Here is a 17,689-nt window from a genome sequence, read left to right on the forward strand (position 1 = left end):
TGGCGTCAGCTGAGCCCTTTCTTTTCTCCCAGGGTGAGCTCTCCTCCTAGGACAAGCCATTTCTCAACGGCGCTTCCGTGCTTGGGGGCGTTGGGGCATTTTAATGAATCTTAGAGATTTACCTCCCTGCCTGTTTCTCAGGCTTATGAATTATCGACCCTTTCCCAGGTTGATGGATTCATCTCTCCTTTGAGCCGCTCTCCCTCAGATCGTCATTTCACCGTGGCCCTCGCACAAAGGGCCTTTTGCAGGGCTCCATTCAGGGGCAGGAAGGAGAGGAAAGCTGATCCTGCAAGTTGAGCTGGGGAATCATCCCACTGGGGTCCCACAGGTTACCTTTAGGAACAAGACAGGGAACTTCACTCAGAGGAGCTTGGGGAAAAAGGTCTGCGTCCACTCACCTGTCTGGGGTTCATGTTTCTGGAGAGATCCCATGACTCAGGGTGGCTGGGGGAAGATTCCAAAAGGCAGGGGAGGGGCATGTTCAGACAAGCCTGGCCGAACCAGAGGCCCTGATGATTTGGCCTGTAAGTCTGGACTCCAAATGGGGCCCTGGACCCTGCCCTGGAACTCCATCTCCGCCCTAGTCTCCCTACTGGAGGTATTTTAGGTTTTTATCTGCGTGTATCCTGTCTGAACCTGCGTCCTCTGCCCTGCACAGCTGGCTGTATAGTCCAGGGCTGGAGAATGATTCTGTGCGCCTTGGCTGTCCCAGCTGGAAAATGGACGGGGTAATCCCTGCCTTCCCTGTGGTCCTCGAGTGCTCTGTCAGTGGCAAGGATCCAGAGAGGACAGGACGCAGGGAGCTGCAGCCAAGCTTGGCCAGACGCCCTTCTTTCCTGCTCCCAGACAACCAAGAGACAGCATTTGCTGTCTGTCAGGGAGACCTGGCTTCAAATCTCAGCAACACTCTTCACTAGCTCGATGACCTTGAGCAAGTCTCCTCACCCCTCTGAGCCTCAGTCCCCTCACCTTATGAGCAGAAACACACATTGTTGTGAAGAGTGGATGCAGGGAGGTCATCCAGCTGTCCTCCTTCCGTGAGACATCCCCAGAAACACAGCGAGTTCTTTAGCAAGCCCCTCCCCTGCCCCAGGTCACCTTTTTGAGCTGCTTGTCACTCATCCCAGGCCCCTGAGAAGACTGGGGTCTGTGTCCAGGTTGGAAGGGAAGTGTTTGGGTGACTCTGGGGCAGGGATGTTGTAGAGGGTAGGAGTTGGCCTAGAGGACCCCTGAGAGGCTGTATGCCTGCCCAGTCCTCGTCCCCCACATGTACTGACAAGCCTCCGAAAGGTCAGGAAATGTGGTGTGAGTTAAGCCTCCAGCTGACCTGTGCTGGTCTCAGACTGGGGAGGGCCTCCACCAACCAGTCCCAGTTCTGCAGCTCATGACCATGACCCTGCACAAACCATCACCTCCTGGGCCTCCGTTTCAACTGATGTCCGGGCATCCTTCCAGCCTGTGGTTGTTAAATGAGTAACTTCAGGACTGACCCCCAGAGCCAAGGTGCTCGGGGGAGCCCACAGCCGTGTCCAGCAGGAAACTGACTGATGTCACCAGGGATCCGTATCCAGGGCTGGCCCCGCAGGTCCCTGAGCCCCCATCTCTCCCAGTTAATGAAACTAAAGTCCTGAGAAGAGGGGTCTGAGCAGAGAACTTGAGCTGAGGCCCAACTAATGGTAACAGCAACTATTTATTGGTTATTTACAGTGTGCTAGGCACTAGCTGGTGTTACATGCTCACTTAATTCTCATGGCATCCACAGTATTTCCCCATTTTACAGATGAGGGAAACTGAGGTTCAAAAAGCTCAGGAGACTTGCCTAAGGTCACACAGCTAACAAAAATAAAAGCAGGGGGTTGAACCCGGGACATCTGATGCTAGAGCCTTGTGTTCATTCAGTGTTCATTGCTTTCTTCCAAAAGAGGAATTCTGAGGTCAGGGCCAGGGCAGAGTTAAAATGTTCATTGAGTTTCCAGCCAATGGAACAGAAGAGATCGTGTATGTCAGTGATGTGAGCTTGAGTCAGGAGTCATGGAAGTTCCTATCCTGACTCAGTTGTGGTGTTGCGGTGCAAGCTTGCTCCTCAGGGTTGGGGGCACAAAGACCAGGGAAGAACTGCTTGAATCTGGATGAAAGGTTGCCCTTTGCATGGATTCCAAAACCTGATGGTGCCCCCTGGGTGGAAGTGACACAAAGTGGGGACACCGAGTTCTGACTTTTACCCCCAGTTCTGCTTCCTGCTCTCTGTGCTGCTCACCTCCATCTTGGTTCCCCCATCTGTGAAATGGGCAGAAAGCCTGCTGGGAAGTGCCGCCTGCCCTGGGCATCCTCCAGCTGATGGAGCGTGTGTGGCTGGTGACAAGGCACTGGCCATGCGCTGCCCAGCGGCCTGATGCGTGTTCTCTCTGCCTGTGGCCAAGGTAGGGGATGAGATCGTCCGGATCAATGGGTATTCCATCTCCTCCTGCACCCACGAGGAGGTCATCAACCTCATCCGCACCAAGAAGACTGTGTCCATCAAAGTGAGACGTGAGTGAGGCCAGGACCAGGGGCTGCTGATGGTGGGGTGGAGTCTGGCAGCTGGTGATACCCAGCTGTGATGGGAGGAAGGAAGGGGAATGAAGCTATCGTAATCCACCTCCCCTTTCTCCTACAGACATCGGCCTGATCCCTGTGAAGAGGTGAGCAGGATCCTTCTCCACAGGCAGACTCTCTCCCATGCACTCAGGGTCCTGGGGTCAGCCTGGAGTCTGGCCAGCTCTGCCCCTGGCCAGTGACAGTGGAGGCTTCAGAGAGGGCAGACTTGGATTCCGGGTCTGGTGCCTTAACCCTCTCTCCCTAATGACCCCTCTTCTACATTCCCATCCCATCAGCTCTCCCGAAGAGCCCCTCAAATGGCAGTACGTGGACCAGTTTATGTCAGAATCTGGGGTAAGGTCAGGACCACCATGGGGGGGAGGGTCTGGATGGGGTGATCTTCCAGGAGGGGCAGCCCGCCTGAAGGAGGGCTTGCTCTAGGGAGGTGCTCTCAGGGGGCTTCACACAGGCTGCCAGCGCATCCAGAATGGCCCTGTGGGTGGCAGCCCAGCCGGTGCAGACACACCCCCCCAGGGCCAGAAGGGCAGTCAGGCTCGCGTGGGAGCAGCAGTGCTCACCCTGGAGGCCTTATGAGCACGGGAGGCCACTTGCACAATGTGGACACCTGGTGACCTCAGCCTCTCCCTCCCCCAGGGCGGGCGGAGCAGCCTGGGCTCCCCTGGCAGCCAGGAAAACAAGGAGAAGAAGGTCTTCATCAGCCTGGTGGGCTCCCGGGGCCTTGGCTGCAGGTGGGTGGCAGGCGCACCCTGGGGCTCGCTCATGGCCAGCCGGCCTCTCACACCGCTCCCCTTTCTCTCTGCTGCTGCTGAGATTTTTGTCCACTAGTAATGACACTTCTTAGTGCTTCTGAGTTTCACAACAGTCCTGTGGGGCCAGAGGGACAGCTCTATCAGGCTCATGTTACAGAAGAGGAAACTGAGGCCCAAAGGCAGAGCCATGTTCCTTTGGTGGGCCCTCAAGTCATGCAAAAGGAGCCTGTTCAGTTGGCCACCTCTGACACAGTTCTCTTGTCACTTATTACTTTGTGACTTCCTTAAGAGGCAGCCGGGGAATTGCCAACAGGCAGAGGGGCTCATGGGACAGGCTTGTTAAGCACACAAGTGCAGCGGTTAGAGATCTAGGTTCCGGGCCCTGCTCTGCCACCTATTAGCTCGAGAACCCTGGACTAATTACTTCAGCACTCCAAGCCTCAGCTTTCTCTGTCAATCGGAGGTCATAGTCCCCACCTCACAAGGTTGCTATGAGAAAGAATGAGATGACAGAGTGAAGCACCAAGCTTAGTGCCTGCCAGGTAGTAAGCATTTTGTAAATATTAGCTATTATTATTTAAGGTATTCTTTCTTTTTTCTTTTTTTTTTTTTGGCCTTGTCACACTGCTTGTGGGATCCTCGTTCCCTGACCCGGGGCCCTTGGTAGTGAAAGTGCAGAGTACTAACCACTGGACTTCCAGGGAATTCCCTAAGTGATTCTTCTTATTTCCTTTCTGTCATATTTATTTAACACTTTTCTGCCAAGCATAAGTGATAAAAAAGAAAGTCCCTCCTTTCTAAGAAATTATAGCTTAATATAGAAGCCAACCACATAAATAGTTACAGTACTGAGGGACTCTCACGCAAGCATGGAAAATATTGTCTACTCCGTGCTGTCTCTAATCAATTAGTGGTGGCTGCCTCCCTGAAGTACTATTTTGAAAATAACTTTAAGGCCATATCTAGGCTCAGGTAGAAGAGTGTTTGATTGATTAGTGATGTCTGCCACAGACCTGGGAGGGGAGGATAACAGCACAAACGCCATCCTTGCTGTAGGTGTTTTAGGAGCATTGGGAAGGGAGCAACCAGCTTACTCATGAGAGAGAATAAGGAGTTTGGTTAAAACCATGAAGAGAAGATAGCATTTGAGTCTTAAAGAATGCACTGGAAAATGCTAGAAAAAAAGAAGAAACAGCATCTGCATGTTGGATGAGAGGTTGGGTGTGGGGAGTTAGAAGTAGCTTCCTGTGGTTATTGCCCCAGGACTGGTAGACAGAGGCTGGGGAGGTAGATGGCAGAGGACTTGGGTACTGAGCTCACAGGGGACCTGGACACACAAGCAGATGGGGCAGGACATTGAATGAGCAAGCACTTTGGAGCAGAGGCTCACCTACACCTCCCATCTCTCCCACAGCATTTCCAGCGGCCCCATCCAGAAACCTGGCATCTTCATCAGCCATGTGAAGCCTGGCTCCCTGTCTGCTGAGGTGGGGTTGGAGGTGAGTGACCCTGGGCCTGCTCCAGGGGGGCCCCCCAGGGATGCGGGGTTGGACTGTGATCTCATAGGGATGGAGCACGTGCTTTCCCACACAGCCCTTTCTCGGCGCTCACTGGCTGATGATTCCCATTAATCCCTCAAAGGGAAGGCTTCACAGAAGGGGTGACATTCGACCCTTTCTACAGCCCTTCTCCAGCTCTAGGATCCTTTGGTCCTGAGCTTGGGAATGTAGTAACAATAACCTGAATTGACATTCATTGAGTGATTACTGGATTGGACATTGTTCTAAGCCCTTTAAAATGTACGAGAACTCTAAGAATTAGGTACTATTATTAGCCTCATTTTGCAGATGAGGAAACCGAGACCCAGAGAAAGTATGTGACTTTTCCAAGATCATGTACTTGGTAAGGCAGGGCTGGGATTCAACCCTCGGTGGTCTGATGCTAAAACAGGAACTTTTAACCTCTACTTTAGACAAGTTACTTCCTTTTTCTGTGCTTCAGAAAAAGGATCCTGTAAAATGGGGGTAATAGTTTTCCTTCTAGGGTCATTGTGTAGATTAAATGAACTAACACATATACTTCAAACTGTGTCTGATACATATGGAGGCATCAATTAATATTAGCTATTATACTAATTATTATTATGATTCCACACAGAATCTACTGTATGAGAATCTTAAAGGCTCCTATGTCTACAAACTGAGATTTTTAAGCAAATGCATAAATTAAACCAAAGGAATGAACCTCTATTGGTGTAATATTTGAAAGAGATACAGAATGGAGGGGCCCTGGGAGGACCCTGTTGGAACGCTGCTCATTGGAAAGAGTTGAGGCGCAGCTACTTGAAGATCCAGTGTCTGACACTGGCCTCCAGGGGGAGCCCTTCCAACAGAATAAGTGTCCAGATAATACAAGTACACCGATGCCTCTCTGTTTCTCCCCCAGACAGGGGACCAGATTGTTGAAGTCAATGGCATCGACTTCTCCAACCTGGACCACAAGGAGGTGAGATGTGGGGTTTGCACCTGCCGGCCATGATGAGCCTCTCTGCCCTCCTCTTTCCACCCTCCTCTCCCTTGCCGCAGTGTTTGAACCCTTCTGTGCTCCCCAGAGGCCTCAATTGCTCTGGTCTGTCAGGCCTCTGCTGATTGTCTGTCTGTCCCCTGTAGGCCGTGAACGTGCTGAAGAGTAGCCGCAGCCTGACCATCTCCATCGTAGCTGGAGCTGTAAGTCCAGAACGAGCTAGCGGGGGCCCCACGACCCCTACCTGCAGCCCGGTTCCTCAGACCCCTGGTCTCCGCCACACTCTCCTGGCCCAGGGGTCTCCGTTCCTGAAGCTCTGATAGCTGATGGGAAGACCCCTGCCCAGCCAGAAATTAAGGTCACAGAGAAGAGCAGCCACATGCCTGACATGGAGGGCCATAGTGATGAGAAGACAACCCACATCTTGGCCCCCCAAAGCTCTGGCTCTGTACTTCTAGGCTCCCCGGGGACTGAGCAAAGGGCCTGTTTTCTCCCCACAAGGGCCGGGAGCTGTTTATGACAGACCGGGAGCGGCTAGCCGAGGTTCGGCAGCGCGAGCTGCAGCGGCAGGAGCTCCTGATGCAGAAGCGGCTGGCGATGGAATCCAAAAAAATCCTCCAGGAGCAGCAGGAGATGGAGAGGCAGTGAGTGTGGTCAGCCAGGGTGCCCCCTCCCAGCCCTCCCAGGCCCTGTACCATCCCCCCTGCTTTGCTTCCTGTTGGCCGCGTCCTGAGCTGACTTCATCCTCTCCACCTGAGGCCTGTCCTCAGACCAGATGGGTTCAGTGATGCTCAGCGCACATATCCCCTGCCTCCAGACCACTGGGCGTCACCCTCTTTAACAAGGAAACCCCCTGATTTCCAAGACTCAGGAATATGGAAAATGAGGATGCTACTAGCAGTAGCTAACATTTGTCAAGTACCAACCATGCAGCTGACATTGCATGAGGGCCTTGTCTATGTACCTGAACTGAATTCCCAAATAAGTGTGAAAGATACATGGTTATTAACCCATTTTACAGGTGAGCATACTGAGACTCAGAGAGGTTACACCACTCGTGTACCAAGTCAGATATGGCTAAGCTGTGGAATTCACACCCTGGCAGTTTGGCCACCCGATCTGTGGTGGTTAAGAACTGTCCCCCACCAACCCCAGAGTGACTGGGATGATGACTGAGAATAAGTGGAGCTAGCAATTCATAACTCAAAAACCATTGTCAAAATTCCAGTCTACCTGCGTTCTACAAGCATAGTAAGAATTTGGGAAAGGAAGGTGGACAGGATCTTTCCATCTCTCCCATCACAGAATTAGCCTGGAGAACCACCCTGGCCTTGGTTAGCAGCCAAGGATTGCTTCTGGGGTCTGGGGTCCTCCTCTGGGAGGACCTCACTCAGTCACTTCCTCTTGGTGTTTAGAGGTGGCTGCATGGCAACGTGGCCTGCCCTGAGTGGCCTCCAGTCCCCTGCAGAGGAGCATCTCTGCTCAGCAGTGCCAAGCAAAACCACACAGACTTTTTTGGGACCCAGACTTTTTTGGACCCACTTCCCCAGCATCTGCATTTGGTCTAGCCATCCTTGGAAAGGAGCCTGGAAGAAATATTTAAAGCTTTTTCTCAAATCAGAGATTAGCTACAAGGAAGAGTTAACTTCTCTTACATCGACTCTGGCATGCCAACTTGCTTTTGTGTTTCAGAAGGAAAAAGGAAATTGCCCAGAAGGCAGCAGAGGAGAATGAGAGATACCGGAAGGAGATGGAACAGTGAGTGCCTTGGCCCCACATGTCTGCACGCACACGTCTGTGTGTGGACGTGAGTGTGCTCGCAGGAGTGTGGCCCCAGAGGCCACTTCCAGGCCCAGTTTACCTTGTCCCCTGGTGGAACATCCTTTGTAGCCATTCCATAAGGTATGAAATAATATATGTAGCCATTCCAAATTCCATAATTTGTAGCCATTCCATAATCCTAGTAATGGGTCTTACTAGGTGGCAGTGACTGGAACACGGTTTTGTCACTGCCAGGGTGGCCTTCCCACTTGATTTAGAATACAAGTGCCAGGGACTCAGGTCCTTCACCACAACTGGAACCACACGGCTTCTCCCCAGGGTGGTTGGGGTTCCCCAACAGGCAGAAGGCGGGCCTGTGAAGGTTGTGACTCCAGTCACAGGCGTGGGAATCTTATTTCAGGATCATGGAGGAGGAAGAGAAGTTCAGGAAGCAATGGGAAGAAGACTGGGGCTCAAAGGAACAGCTGCGGTCACCTAAAACCATCACCGCCGAGGTGCACCCAATACCCCTTCGCAAGCCAAAGTGTATGTATCATGTGCTGACGGGGAGAGGGCTTCTTCCAGGGGCCTGGGGGTGTCTCGACAAAAGTACAGGTCTCCCTACACCTACACCACCTGCCCAGGCCAATCGGCCATGGCTGTCTTCATGGAGGGGCAGCCATGTGCAGGGGCTGTCTGCCAGCATGTTGGGATGGGTGGAGTCTGCCTGCCTTCCTTGTCCTGGGGCCTGCTGCCCGGCTCTGCCCCATGACCCAGACTCCGGCATGTGCCCTTGGACCTCTGAAGAGGGACTGGAGAGCAGTGGCAAAAGCGGGAACAGTTCAGGGATGATCATCTTCGTGTGTTGGGAGTCACGTCCTCTTTTTGCTGCGTTCTAAACTGGGGCTGTGGTAAAACAGTGGTAAGAAAAAGCAGAAGGGATTCATGTGAGAGAAGGACTCTGTGATCCAAGGCTGATGGGTAGCTGTGGGAGGAGCTTCCTGGGAACACCCCTACCACCTGCACCCATGTGCATGGACCGCAGTCATGCCACTCCAAGGGCGGAGTTGGGGAGAGAACTGTGCGACCCTCCGAGGCACCAAGCTTCAGCCATCCTGGGGCGTCAGCAACCTCTACCCTTCCCATCTTTCCTCATCTGTCTTATGATCCCACGTCCACTTTGAGTCCAGGCCCCCACCAACCGCTCACCTGCCCACCTGCTCTCCAACTCAGCTACCAGGATGTCATGTCCCTTCCAGGGGCAGAGGAAGGGGTTCAGCCTCAGTGCTTCTCCCGTGGGCTAGTGGTGGGGAGTCAGGAGCGATGCGGTGTGGGGGCCGTGGCGGTCACAGGTCCAGGATTCCTGGCTGGGCCTTCACTCTGACTTTCTAGCTGTTTTGATTTGTACCTGACATGGGGCAGAATCTATTCCAGCTGACTGTGCTCAGCTGACCTGGGATCCTCCAGATGTGGGGTTGAATCTGCATCCGAGAACCACGGTTCCCCCACTTCTGCTGTGCACCAGCCATATGGGATCCTGTGATGGGGTCCAGACAGCTGTGGCCCCAACTGTGGATCATACTTGATCCCTGGAGGGACGTCACCTTGCCAGCACAGGCCGCTTGGGTCCACAAGAGGTGCAGGGCATCTGGATAGTTCCATGCCGCCCTTCCCGGGGGCAGGGCAAACAGCCCCCAGCACATTCCTTACTGGCACCAGGGCGGTGTCATCTCGGGTCCTCTCTCAAGGACAAAGCACGCTGTCATCAGCCATCCCTTGACATTTGGTGTTAGTTGAGCTAAATTCTCAGTGAATAATCAGTGTTTTAGACAGGGAGCTAATTTGCTCTTAGGAGTGAAATAGGAGCTTCCAAAGGAGAGGAATCAATTTTAATTGCTTCTTATGAAAGGAATCCTAGTCAATTTAGTACCTTCCTAGAAACTGGATCTGGGCTTGAGAGCAAACACATCCTTTCAGGGACTGTAGAAAATAAAAACCCTTTCTCTAGCTATTTATTCACTGCTTTTAACCCAAATCAATCTTCTCGAATGAAAGGAGCAGGAACTTTCCCTTTGCTCGAGATATAAGTGTTTTCTCAGGGGACCCCGGGAAGCACGTGACTGATGACCAGGGCCTGCCAGCTGAGCTGAGGTGGCTACACCTCCGTCCACCTCCGTTTGCATCGGCAGTGTAATTCTGCTTTGGAGATTGGTCAGGAAATACATTGAGGCCTCTGAGCCGGCCCGATTCCTGCCTCTTGCCCATTGCTGGGAGGTTGGGATGCTGTCTTCTTGAGCTAGGCTGCAGCCTGCCCCTCCCTGACCACTCTTCAATTTGGGGGACCAGTCAGCTGACAGGTTATTTATCTGACTCAAGTATCTGCCTATGTGGACCCTGCATTTCTGAACGGACAGGAAAGAGCGAGGAACATCTCTTGCCTGGAAAATAAAGCAGTTCATCCTAATTATCCACCCTGATCTCCTCCCCACCCCCTGTCCCAGGGATCTGGCTGCCTACCCATGACTGACCCAGGAGAACCCCAACATTACATGGAGTCCTCCAAGCCAGAACATGCCATCACAGAGGCCCCAAAATAGCTTTCCTTAGTAAAAGCAACAGGGAGCAGAGGGGTATTTAAGGATCCCAGAGCTGGAAGAAGGTTTGAGAGATAAAGAAGTTTAAATAAGAGCTTTCTAGCCATCTCTCCCCATCAAGGACCCCATCTGGTAGCCCCTCCCCCACCCCACCCCTGTTAGACCCCATGGTTTAGAAGCTGAGTTTTTTTCCTACCAAACTATTAAGTCATCCTTTTGTGTTCATTGTTTCATTAAGTAATCCCTCTTATTAGCAAGAAAGCAAGTGTTTCACTGTGGAGTAAATATAAACTGAGCCAAAAGCAAAGGAACTTATTAATACTTATAACCTTTTCCTTTGTTAATGGGCAAGTTCTTCTCATTGATATTTTGAAATATTAATAAACAGCTCATAACAGACTCAAATATTCCAGGGCCCCAGGGAGGCCAGAGTCTGGGTTAGAAACCACTGGAACGGATGGTTTGGTGTTCTCCACATTAGGTCAAAATCCATGTCTTCCTAACTACTTTTACTCCTTGATATATCCTCACTTCCTTAAGATCCCAGCTTTCATCTGCTGCCCATCCACACAGTTCTGACATCCCCTGGGGACCCAGAGCTCCCAGGGTGATCAGAAGAAGCAGGGAGGATCTGTTCTCCGATTGCAGGCCCTTGGTAAATACTCAGGTGTTCCCGTCATCAGCACCACCCCTCCTGTGTCAACCAAATACCTTGCACAATCGTTCTCATGCTGCCATCAGATCGGATTAGCCCCATGTACAGATAGAGAAATGAGAGCTTCTAAGGCTGAAAGTGCTGCACGCACCATCCCACAGCAAGAAACCTTTGTTCTGGGTTCCTGAGCCCTGTTCCTGCCCCTGACCTCCCAGCTCTCCCATGGAATAAGCTGGTCACAGGCCCCCAGGCTCCCCCAACCACCTCTGGCCCCTTGGTCTTGCAAGTCCCTCTTGGTTCACCAGCTTCCTCCTCTTTTCCTGGGTAGATCATCTGGGTGTGGACCCCGAGTTTGACCCAGCAGATGACCTGGACGGAGGCACGGACAAGCGGGGAGAGCAGGTTTGCGGCCCCCGCTTCGCTCCCTGGCCTTGCTGCTCTGCTTGCCTTGCCCGCTTCTTCCTGCCAGCCCTGCACACTCTCAGCTCTGCGGGCCCAGTACGTGGTGGGGACTCCTGGAGTCTCGGAAGCTCCTCCAAGTCCCCGGCTTGGTCCAAGCACTGCCCACAAAACCTTGAGGAAAAGACTTGTGCCCAGGCTGAAATGTCAGCTGGAACTGCTGATTCAAACATTTAATACCCCACAGGCCCAGGTTCCTCCTCTGGTGCCCTGGCCTCTCCCCTCGGGCCCTCTAGACCTCCCCAACATCCAGCAATTAAGAGGGGAGTGCTGGCTCCAGCAAGGTGCTTTCTAGATCCTGTTCCAGAATTCAGGCTGGTCAAGTGGGTTGTTAAGCCATCACCACTGGCCAGGGAGCTTTAGCCTTGAGATATTAGCCCATCCTTCATGCTGCTGTTGGGGAAGGCAGGGGGCTGTGGATCTGGCCTGGGTGGGGATATGCTTTTCTGGGGACAATTCTTCTGCCCACTGCTGCCTGAGCATCCTTCCCAGGGCTGACCCCCTCCCCCCACCCCACAGGGTCTCCTCTTTCAATGTTAAAACCTGAGGACATGGACCACACTGTGAGGCAAGACCGTTTTGTCCTGTCTGACAGTCGTTCTAGGCAGAGACCCAGGCTCCCTTTTGTTTGGGGTTGTTTTTTGGATGAAGGGACCCGATGCTGGTTAGGAGAGGCCTCACTCAATGGGGCTTTGTGTTCGCAGACTGTGGCTATGATGGGGAAAAGCTCATCCTTCTACAAGGGGCTTTGTCTTGGACTTTCTGGCACTGACTTCTGAAGCCAGTGTCCAGGGGGAGGCAGTTGACAGCGGCCCAGGGCCTGGGAATCGGGCCGTTTCTCAGGTTATCTTGGGCCCGCTTTACAACCTGGGTGAGGCCAGGTAAGCGGCGAGTCAGGCAGAGGGTGCGGTTCGGCTATTGGATTTGCCGGGGCTGCTTTCATCTCAAAGCTGCACGTTCTTTGGGAACCCAGCTCCTGGCTGCTGCCCGTGGATGCCCTGGTTAAGCTGATCTGCATCTCATCGCTTTGTTCTCTGTGTTCTTATAGCCTTTGGCTGGTTTTATCGTTACGATGGCAAATTCCCAACCATTCGGAAGGTAGGCCAGGACTGAGTGCTGCTGGCCGCTGAGTTTGCTGTGGGTTTTGACCTTTACCCTTGTTTCTTTGCCTGTTGCCTCTCAACAGTGTGACCAGCTGTTTAATGGGGGGAGGGGGTGGCTAACCCCCTCTGTGCCTCTCTGATGGCTGATGTCACAGGATAGGGTGCTGTCACAGAGGCACCGTGGGGGAAGTATGCACAGGCGGAGACCTGCCCAGGTACCATCAGGCTCCGCTGGGTCAGCACCAGGCCCGCTGGGCACGGGGCAGGGCAGAGCCATGGCAGGAATCTGCTTTGTTTCTCTGTCAAGTAGAACCAGAGGCTAAGAGCAGAAGCCAAGGTCAGACAGAGTGAAAAATCCAATTGGGTGCATGCAGGACAGGTTATGAGGCTGACTGCACCAGACATAGACTGGCTCCAGGGTGGGGATTTTTCTGCCTCAGGCTAGATTCAAAGTCTCACCAACCCTAGCTCTATCCTAGAAATTTCCCTGCATGTGCCCAGGATAATGCATTTTTCTGGCCTCTGGGGCCTTGAATTTTCTCTCTAAATCTTATTCCTGTATCTCCAGACCCCATAAAGCTCCCTCTTTTTTTTTTTTTTCCTAAATCACTTTGGCATTTGATTATGAAAATGCTGCTGTTAATATTTGTAGATTGGACATTCAGAATGACTTGGTATTTGGAAATCAGGCATCAACATAAATCTGGGTGAACTAATTTAGGTGTTATCATTCGACTGGCTCTTTCTGGCAGGATGTCAGTTCCCTAGAAACCAAAGCACTGGCAGCTGGGTGACCTTGATGATATGTAACATCTCCCTGCCTGGAAAATGGGAATATCTGATGTGCTGGAAACAACCACCCCCTTCCTGTAACATGGTACTGTTAAGATAATAGATGTCTGTTTTACCCTTGACAGGGGTAAATGTCTTTACCTAGGAGCACAGATAATGATCTGTATCTCATTGAATTAGCACAACAGAGCATCTCAGGGGATCCCTCTTTACACTGCCCCCCTCCCAGAAAGGTCTTGGTCTCATGGGCTGTCCTTTTCATCTTACAGGCTGACTCTATGGCTTATGATATTTCATTGGGTTCAATTTCTAATTCTTCTCTATATACTATCTCTACCAGACAGGGTAACACACATGCCCACACACACAGAGGATTTTACTTGAAAAAACAATAAAAGGAGATGTACAGGTAAATTCTTTTCCAAGCACTAATAACTAGGTAAATGTAAAAGAACCAGTGTCTCCTTCACACACACCTCCCATCAGAAATCGCAGCACTTGAGAATTGCTGTTGGCAAAGAGGAAAGCCTGTTTTCCTCTACCCTTTAGTCTAGTCATTCCAGAAATCGCTAGTGTTTTGGTTTTCATTTCATTTCCAAAAGAGAGAAAAATCACGTGAAGGTAGAGGCAAGAGCACACCCCTCCCCTCCATCTGCCTGTCCTCTCAGTCTGGACCAGAAGGAGTATTTTCAGTGACTTTGACTGACCGCTAAAGGACAACAGAATTATGTCCCTCATGCTGACTCTGAAAATCCACTGACACTTTTTTTCTAGAGTTATGTGAGATGCTTTGTCTCCAAGCAGCTGGAACCAAGTCCCCAGGTATTACAAGTGGCCTTCGATGGCCGTGGTCAGCAATGCACAAAATTCCTCTTATTTGAAAAGATAACTATTCAGAGTCTTCCTGGGCCCTCTGGGGCTCAAGGAGCCCAGGCCTGTGGCCTCACAAAGTCTATTCCGGTGCCCAAAGGCTTTGTTGTTCTTACTGAGTCCTTTCCCCAGGACTGCTTGAGTAAATTATGCAGACCAACCCTACTGGTTGGAGCCTGCCGTCTGGCAAGAGAGGCAGATTCACACACAGCTGAGTAACCCATATGGAAAAGGCTACTATGAGACCAGTACGCGATGCTATGGGGCAGCTTGCCTTTCTGCTTCAGTAAGCAGGTGCTCTTTTCTTGGAAATGAGACAGAAACTCACATCTCCCTCCCCACCCAGGAGTCCTAGCTCTAAAATCTTAACACTGATTAAAAAAAAAAAAAAAAAAGTAGAATGGCCATGCCTATTATGATGGTCCCTGTGGGAGGTCATGCCCTTAGTCTAGCAAGCTGCCATTGGGCAGAATGGTTCTGACTCCTCTTGGGGAGTTGTCTGAATCAATAATGCGATGGTAGAGATTCATCTATCAACCTAGCCAAGAGTCTAGTGAACAAGATAAGAAGGAACCAAGCAGGGCTCTGAAGCAGTGAAAACCATTTTCTCAAGTGGCTCATAGACTGCTCTGAGGGTGGGGCCCCCATCTGCTAGATGGGGGACCATCTCCAAAGCACCTGTGCACAGAGTTGGGTGTTGTCTTTAGGAAGGGAGACAGAATGACTCAGTCACAGCCCATAATGATCCATCAGGCCCCTCTAGCTGTGGACAAAGTTGTGTGTCCATTGCTGGGAAACTCAATTTCTCATTCCTGGCCTTGAATGATGGGATGATTCAGGAGTTCTGAGAGCAGGCCCCACCCAGGAAGGCCTGGGAAGGTGGGGGTGGGTTCAGCGAACTTGCAGGCTTCCTCCTTCCCTGGAGAGTTGTTGTGTTTCCCGGCCCCTGTCCTCCATGCTGCACGGGGGGCCGACACTCCCTCCTGCCATGCTTCCCTTGCCCCCAGCTCATCAGGGTGCAGTGGGGAAACTGTGGGACCTGAAAGACTCTAGTCCAAATTCTGGCATCACCACTTACTAGATGTTCGACACCAGACAAGGGACTTCACCTCTGCGTCTCGGCTCCTTCATCAAGAGAAGGGGGATAGTACCTACGGATGGGATTGACCCTGGGTCTTCCTGCCTGCACTGCAGGCAGATTCTTTACCATCTGAGCCACCAGGGAAGCCCCACAGTTGGGATAAGCAATGTAAACCTCTTGGTACCCAGGCAGTCAATAAGTCTTAACTCTCTTCCTTCTTTACTCCTTGGCTTCCCTGCAAGCCCATGGGAGAAGCAGCCAGGAAAGCAGACTTTGTGGTCTAATTCAAACAGGAAAAAGAAGTCTGTTTGCCCTCCATCTCCCTCCCCCAATCCTCTGGAACCCTGATGGCCAGTGAAGAACACTTGGGCCATCCTTCCTACCTGCCCCTCCACACCAATTCCCAGTCCTAGTTCAGAGAAAACAGTGGGTTTGGACTCTGCAGGAGGAAATGGTCTGGAGTTTAAGCAGCAGGACAAAAGCTGATGTCCTTGGCTCTGGGCTTCCAGGTCTGAGGCTGACACCCTTCTCCTCTAGCTCAGGACAGTGGATCTCTGTAAATGAGGTTTAGCCAGCTGTCCCAGATTTTCTCTAGAATCTACCAGGATGCATCTGTGTTGTCTGAACATCCAGATAATGGAGAAGGCCTATGCCCAGACACTGGGAAATAAATACAGTGCCTTTTTTAAATACAGCACTTGGAAGCATACAAAGTGCTTTCATAGATGTTATTTCATTGGCTCTAGATGGCAAACCTGTGGGGCAGGTATCTCCCCCATTCTGGAGGTGAGATAAACCAGGCCCAGAGAGGTTAAGGAGCCTAGCCAAGCTCACACAGCTTGTTAGTGAACTAGTAAGCCAGTTCTTCTGACCGGCATAGGAAGTGTGTCTCACTCTGCAATGGGTAGCAGCGTCCTGCCTGTCCTAAACCTGAAGCCCAGTGCCCAGTGCCCAGTGTGATTGAGCAGACCTAGGAGAGGGACTCATGGGAGGGAGGTGCCTGCTGTTGTCTGAATGCCCTGTTTGCTGTGCTGTGCCAGTGTCAACAATGCCTTGTAACCCTTGTCATATAAACAATGCCACATCTGCTCAGAAAGGAAAGGATAAGAAGAAAGCCAAGTATGATAGCCTTCAGGAGTTGAGAAAGAATAAAAAGGAACTGGAGTTTGAGCAGAAGCTTTACAAAGAGAAAGAGGAAATGCTGGAGAAGGAAAAGCAACTGAAGATCAACCGGCTGGCCCAGGAGGTATGACGTGTCCTGCTCTCAGGCCAGGGAGCGTCCCTGGGACAGTTTGGTTGGTCCCCACCATGCTCTCAGAAAATCAGCTAGAGTAGCTGTTTCCAGATGGAGTCTGAGGATGGAGTGAGCCCAGCCCCCTCCCCAGGCTGGAGGGTGAGATCTTCCCACCTCCCCAGAGTGAGACTAGCTTCTGGCTAAGGTGTGTATGTTTGGGATCGATACTGCTCAGGACCTGGCCTCTCTGCCCAGACTGTGGGCCTCAGGTTGGCCTCCTTGCACATGGCTAGAGGTCTGTTTCTGCCCTCAACCCCCACTCCCACCAAACTGAGTGCAAGTCTAGGCCTCTCCTCCTTGGTATGGCTGTAAGGCTGGCCTCCCTGCTCAGGGTTTGAGTCTGAGGCTAACCCTTCTGCCCAGACTGTAGATCTGAAGTTAGCCTTCTACTCACCTGTCATTAGATCTGGGTCAGTTTGAGCCCCACCTCCATCAACAACTCAGGTTGTGCTGCTCTTTAAAGCTTCTGTGAATCAGAATGCCAAGCTGATTAGATTACAAAACCAGAGAAGTCCTGGAAAATGTGAAGTGCATTAGATTTGACATTAGAACAAATTAGCTACAGAATTAAAGATAACATGGAACTTGTGCTCCTGAGGACAAGGCAGCCTGGAATGAGGGGAAAAAGAAACAAGCAGTAAAGCTGGACTCTTGGAATGTGCCTACAAAAGGACCATTTTTGGAGAATCCTAAGAGCCTCAGAGTTGGTGGGAATCCTAAAGACAGCTAATCTCATGCAAGGCATAAGCCCCTTCTCGAATTTTGCCTACACCTGCTGTAAGCTAACACCCCAACACCTCTCTCCCTTATTTCCCCTCCGCTGGGGCCAGGTGGAACAAGCCTGGGACTTTTTCTAGGTAGTTGACACATTCAACAGTACTCTGGGTTTTTAAGAAGTGCTTCTGAACTATTGACTTGAGTGTGCTGTCCACGTGTGACTCAATGTGCCCTCCGTCCTCTCCATTTTGCCCTGGCCTTGGGTCCCAGGTATCTGAGACAGAGCGGGAAGACCTTGAGGAGTCCGAAAAGATTCAGTATTGGGTGGAAAGGCTCTGTCAGACACGCCTTGAGCAGATTTCCTCTGCTGATAATGAGATTTCAGAGGTAACAGAGCCCTTCCCAGAGCGCTTCTGTCCACATAGACCCTCCTGCTGCCTTTGGCACCACCCACCCTGGGGATGGCGGGAGGCGACATGTCCCCATGCTA

General features: G+C 51.6%; 1 protein-coding gene across 2 annotated transcripts in view; it reads left to right on the forward strand.

Moving 5' to 3' along the window:
• USH1C (USH1 protein network component harmonin) overlaps positions 1–17,689 on the forward strand; it is a 48,377-nt gene that overhangs the window by 14,154 nt on the left and 16,534 nt on the right. The window contains exons 5-17 of one of the 2 annotated variants that reach the window (XM_061146662.1): positions 2,424–2,532; positions 2,660–2,684; positions 2,877–2,934; positions 3,235–3,329; positions 4,765–4,849; positions 5,796–5,855; positions 6,020–6,076; positions 6,375–6,517; positions 7,566–7,631; positions 8,056–8,180; positions 12,391–12,440; positions 16,282–16,434; positions 17,470–17,586. In XM_061146662.1, coding sequence (XP_061002645.1) covers positions 2,424–2,532; positions 2,660–2,684; positions 2,877–2,934; positions 3,235–3,329; positions 4,765–4,849; positions 5,796–5,855; positions 6,020–6,076; positions 6,375–6,517; positions 7,566–7,631; positions 8,056–8,180; positions 12,391–12,440; positions 16,282–16,434; positions 17,470–17,586 — 1,143 coding nt within the window. Of the gene's footprint in view, positions 1–2,423; positions 2,533–2,659; positions 2,685–2,876; positions 2,935–3,234; positions 3,330–4,764; positions 4,850–5,795; positions 5,856–6,019; positions 6,077–6,374; positions 6,518–7,565; positions 7,632–8,055; positions 8,181–11,211; positions 11,286–12,390; positions 12,441–16,281; positions 16,435–17,469; positions 17,587–17,689 lie in introns of both variants that reach the window. The other variant, XM_061146651.1, reaches the window with a different exon arrangement.

This window comes from Dama dama, chromosome 1, assembly GCF_033118175.1.
Source record: "Dama dama isolate Ldn47 chromosome 1, ASM3311817v1, whole genome shotgun sequence".
NCBI classification, from domain to species: Eukaryota; Metazoa; Chordata; class Mammalia; order Artiodactyla; family Cervidae; genus Dama; species Dama dama.